The 5,228-nt window shown below is 29.9% G+C and overlaps 1 protein-coding gene across 1 annotated transcript in view; it reads left to right on the forward strand.

The window, feature by feature from the left end:
• The window catches only part of LOC125034106 (craniofacial development protein 2-like), a 1,212-nt gene extending 490 nt beyond the window's left edge, over positions 1-722 (forward strand). Inside the window, exons 2-3 of the mRNA XM_047625746.1 lie at positions 27-477; positions 578-722. Of these exons, the coding sequence (XP_047481702.1) occupies positions 27-477; positions 578-722 (596 nt within the window). The remainder of the gene's footprint in view (positions 1-26; positions 478-577) is intronic.
• Positions 723-5,228: the final 4,506 nt, after the last annotated feature.

Here is a 5,228-nt window from a genome sequence, read left to right on the forward strand (position 1 = left end):
TCTGCTTGTTTTTGGGGCATTTCCAGAAACAGTTCAGCTTGTGAAATTGAAAGGAAAGGATACCAACATTTCTATTGTGCAGAGATATACCCCAACATCTCTTAGTACAGAAGAAGAAATTGACCAGTTCTATGAAGAAATAGACAAAGCAAAAGAGCAATACGCCTCACAAGATATTGTTATTATCATGGGAGACTATAATGCAAAAGTTGGTCAACAACGAGAGGGTTTTGCTGTTGGTGAGCATGGTCTAGGATTACGAAATGAAAGGGGCAACAAGCTGGCCGACTGGTGTAAAGCAAATGAGCAGCTTATAACGAACACTTGGTTTTATCATCATCCAGGACGCCGATGGACATGGAAGAGCCCAGATGATAATACCCGAAACCAAATTGATTACATCACAATTTGTAGATATAGTAATGCAGTAAAGCAGTCAAAGAGCTATCCAGGTGCTGATTGTGGAAGCGGTCATGTGCAAGTTATTTGTAAATTAAAGGTAAAAATGCGAAAATTGAAGAAAAAAAATGGAACTGCGTTTAAATTATATCCAACTTCAAAATAATATAAACATCAGAAGAGAAAATGCAGTGGCTGTCAAAAACCGTTTTGAGTTCTTAGAAGGTGAAGGTCAGCCTATATGGGAAGCTTTTAATGTTTCTCTGACAGAAACACCAAAAAAGATGATTCCAAAGAAAAGCAAGACAGCAAAAGGCAAATAGATGACCCAAGAAATAATCTGAATCTAATGGGTAATAGACAGAAGGCTAAAAGCGACCGCGTAGAATACAACCATTTGCACAAAACCATACAACGCATATAAAGAAGTGAAAAGAGAAGTGGCTAGACAATATGTGCTCAGAGATAGAACAAAAGATATACTTGGAACCAATAAATATATACAAGAAAATAAAGACCATTAGAGGAGAGAAAGTTCAATCATCTGCGGATGCATAAAATTTAGAGAAGGAGTATTTTAATGGAAAAAGCAGCAATCTTGGAACAGAATATTTCAAAGATCTTTTTTAAAGATAACAAAGGACAAAACCTGAGATACATAAAAACACGGAAGGTCCAAAAATACTGGAAGCAAAAATAAGATCTGCAGTTTAAAAAATATGAAAATGAACAAGGCTGCAAGCCCGGATGAGATTGTTGTTGAAATGATAGATGCACTGGAAGATTTTGGTATTCAACGTTTAACAACTATTGCAAATATCATATATGACACTGGTGAAATTCCGGATATACTTTTAAAATCTGTATTCATAGCACTACCCAAGAAACCCGGTGCCATTGAATGTGAGTTTCAATCAGCCTCATGAGTCATGTCATGAAGGTTATACTACGTGTCTTAATGCAAAGAGCAAGGCGATGTAGAAAACCTGAAATAAATGAGTAATATGGTTTTGTAGAAGATGCTGGTACAAGAAATACAATTTTCAATCGAAATGCAGAGGAAGTTCTATGTTTATAGACTACACAAAGGCATTTAACAAAGTTAGACATGTAGATCTGATGAACATGTTACAACAACTGGATATGGATGGAAAGGACATGAGACTGATTCATAACCTCTACTGGGAGGAGTCCGCAGCAGTCAGAATAGATCGGGAGGTCAGTAAGTTTACCAACATTCAAAGAGAGGTGAGACAAGGATGCGTCTTCTCACCAGACTTATTTAACCTCTACAGTGAAAACATCCTAAGAGAGATTAGTAACATCAGGGGAGTAATAGTAGGAGGTTACAGCTTAATTAACATCAGATATGCAGACGACACAGCACTGACTGCAGAATCAGAAGATAAACTTCAAGAACTACTGGATGCAGTTAAAACAGAAAGCGAAGAAAGAGGTTTGACATAAATTGTTAAGAAAACAGAATGCATGGTGATTAGAAAAGAAAAAGAAACGCCAAAGTGCGAAGTTAAGTTGGGACAAGACAGAATAAAGCAAGTAGAAAAGTTTGATTATTTAGGAAGCATGATAACATCAGATGGTAAATGGGATACGGAGATAAAGAGAAGAATTTCCATGGCAAAGGATTCCTTTCAAAAACTAGGAAATGTATTAAAAGATAGGAAAATGACTGCGCAGATAAAGAACAAGCTGCTCGAATGCTACGTGCACTCTATCCTTCTCTATGGAAGTGAACGCTGGACTATTTCGCCAACAATGGAAAATAAATTGAAGGCTGCGGAGATATGTTTCCACAAGTTAAGAATATCCTGGACAGAACATGTGTCAAACGAATAAGTCTTGAAAAGAGCAAAATCTGAAAGAAGTATAATGATAACCATCAGACAGAGACAGTTGATTTTTTTGGGACATGTTATGCGCAAATAGAAGCTAGATAATGTGGTGCTTACAGGAAAAGTTGAAGGAAAGAGCAGTAGAGGAAGACCAAGGCTAACTTACATCAGTAGCCTTAGCAAGCGTCTTAATTTAGGTAAAATCGAGTTGCTGCTGGCTGCTAAGGATAGGGCTTTGTGGAGAACCATGGTTGCCAACGTCTGTATCGGAAAGTGCACCCAGATATATGTATGTATATATATATGTGTGTGTGTGTGTGTGTGTACATACATACATACATACAAGGAAGTGAGAGAAAGTAAACTGGCAAGTGTCGTATTTTCTTTTATATTTCACACACACACATACACACACTCATACACAAACACAAACGATCATAATATTATTGCTGCTATCTTATTTTTTTTCATAATTATCATTTATGATAAAAGTGACAGTAGTAGTAATAATGATAATAATAATAATGATAATAATTATAACAATATCGATAATAATGATAATAATAATGATAATAATAGTGATAATAACGATAATTATAATATTAATAATGATATTTTCATTATAATTATTGTTATTATTATCATCATTTTCATTATCATTACTGTTATCGTTATCGTTATTATTATCATTATCATTATTATTATCATTATCATTATTATTATCATTATTATTTTTATCATTATTGTTATCATTATCATTAGAATTATTTTCATTATTATTATTATTATTATCATTATTATTATTATCATCATTATTATTGTTATTATTATAATTATTATTATTATTATCATTATTTTTATTATTATTATTGTTAATATTATTTTTATTGTTATTATTATCTATTTTATTATTAGTATTATTATTACTTTTATTAATATTATTATTATCATTATCATTATCATTATTGTTATTATCATTCTTATTATTATCATTATTGTTATTATTATTATCATTGTTATTATTATTACTATTATTATAGAAATAATAATAATTAGAAGTAGTAGTAGTATCATTATATTATCATTATTATTATTACTATTACTATTACTATTATTATTATCATAATCAATATTATCATTAACATCATCATCACTTTTGTTTTGATTATCATTATTGTTGCTTTTGTTTTATTATTATCATTATTATTATTATAATTATTGTTATTGTTGTTGCTGTTGTTATCCTTGTTATTTTTTATCATTATTATCATCATTATCATTATCATTATCAATCATCATTAATCATCATCATTAATCATTATCATCAATCATTATAATTATCATTGTCATTATTATTATTATTATCACTATTATCATACCATTATCATCATTCTTGTTATTATAGTCATTACAATGATAATATGGCAGTAATAATAATAATAAAAGTGATAGTATACTGATAAAGACAATTGTTATTATCAGTTCACATAGGCGATCTTCATTGGGCTATTATGCAATTATACAACATTGCATAATAGCCCAATGAAGATCACATATGTGAACTCAAAAACTATTAGAAAACTATTTAGCGCGATTATTTAATAGATTGTGGTGTAACTAACTGATATTGATTATAACATAAATACCAATTAGAAAGCATCTTGTTCGGGATTTATATTAAAATAGAACTGATAAAAAATAAATATTAACTATAACTATTTTTTTTTATCTCCCTCTCTTTCTGTCTATCTATCTACTTATTTGTCTGTCTGTCTGGCTATTGTCTATCTATCCTTCTGCCTTCTTGGGTGGATTAAGGGCAATGCTTCCTCTATTCCATCAATAAGATAATCAGTTTTGTTTCATTTCACCATATTACTTCATTAAAATAAGAACGCTAATTGACACCTTTTGTCTTATATAACTATAATATGGAAACATAAACGAAGAAATCTCTGGATGGCCCAGGCGAAATTCGGGTATAAAAGATAAGAAAAAAAATACACAGCACACAGTAAACACCTCCCCCCTCACACACATACACGAAAACAAATACACACATATAGACACACAAACACACACACAAACACATACACAGACACACACACACATATATATTTATGTTTGGTGTTTTATATATGTATATGTTTATGTATATGTATATATACATTTCGAAACCGTTGTCTCATTTCAAAAAATCTCGTTTGAACGCTGTGGGTGTTTCTATTGATCTATATCTATCCCTTTTTATCTTTCTCCCATCCCTCTCTCTCTCTTCTGTTATAATACTAATATCCTTTGTGGGTTTTTTTGTGGTTTTTTTCCTTGTTTTCTGTTCATTTCTAGGTTTTAGTATCAGATTCTAAGACATTCTAAACCTTCAGTAAATTATAACGAAATTTTAAAGATATAAATAAATTAATAAAAAATCTAGTAACAGACACGTCCCCTTAAAAAAATTCTCGAAAACATGATATACTGTGAGATTTTCGAAAACACGCAATATTTTTTTTTTTTTTTTTCGCTTTTCCCTCCCCTTCTCGAAAGGAATTTCAAGCCAATAAAATAGTTTTGGAATATCTGTATTTGAAAACTGTTTTATACATGAAGTTTGCTCGCAACGAGAGAAAAGATAAAAATATTTCCGTAAAGTTAGAGGAGGAGAAAGAGAATTACTATTATTGCTTTTATTTTTATCATTTTTATTGTTATCATTAGTATTATTTTTGTTATCATTTTTATTATACTTACTATTACTAACATCATGATTTTCATTAATAATAATAATAATAATGATAATAATAATAATAATGATAATAATAATAGTAATAATAGTAATAATTATTACGATAATAATATCATTATTATCATTATTATTATTGTTATCAATATCATTATCATTATTATCATTATTATTATCATTATTACAATTATTGTTACTATTATCCTCATTATCATCCTCATCATTACTATTTT

This window comes from Penaeus chinensis, chromosome 17, assembly GCF_019202785.1.
Source record: "Penaeus chinensis breed Huanghai No. 1 chromosome 17, ASM1920278v2, whole genome shotgun sequence".
Taxonomy (NCBI): Eukaryota; Metazoa; Arthropoda; class Malacostraca; order Decapoda; family Penaeidae; genus Penaeus; species Penaeus chinensis.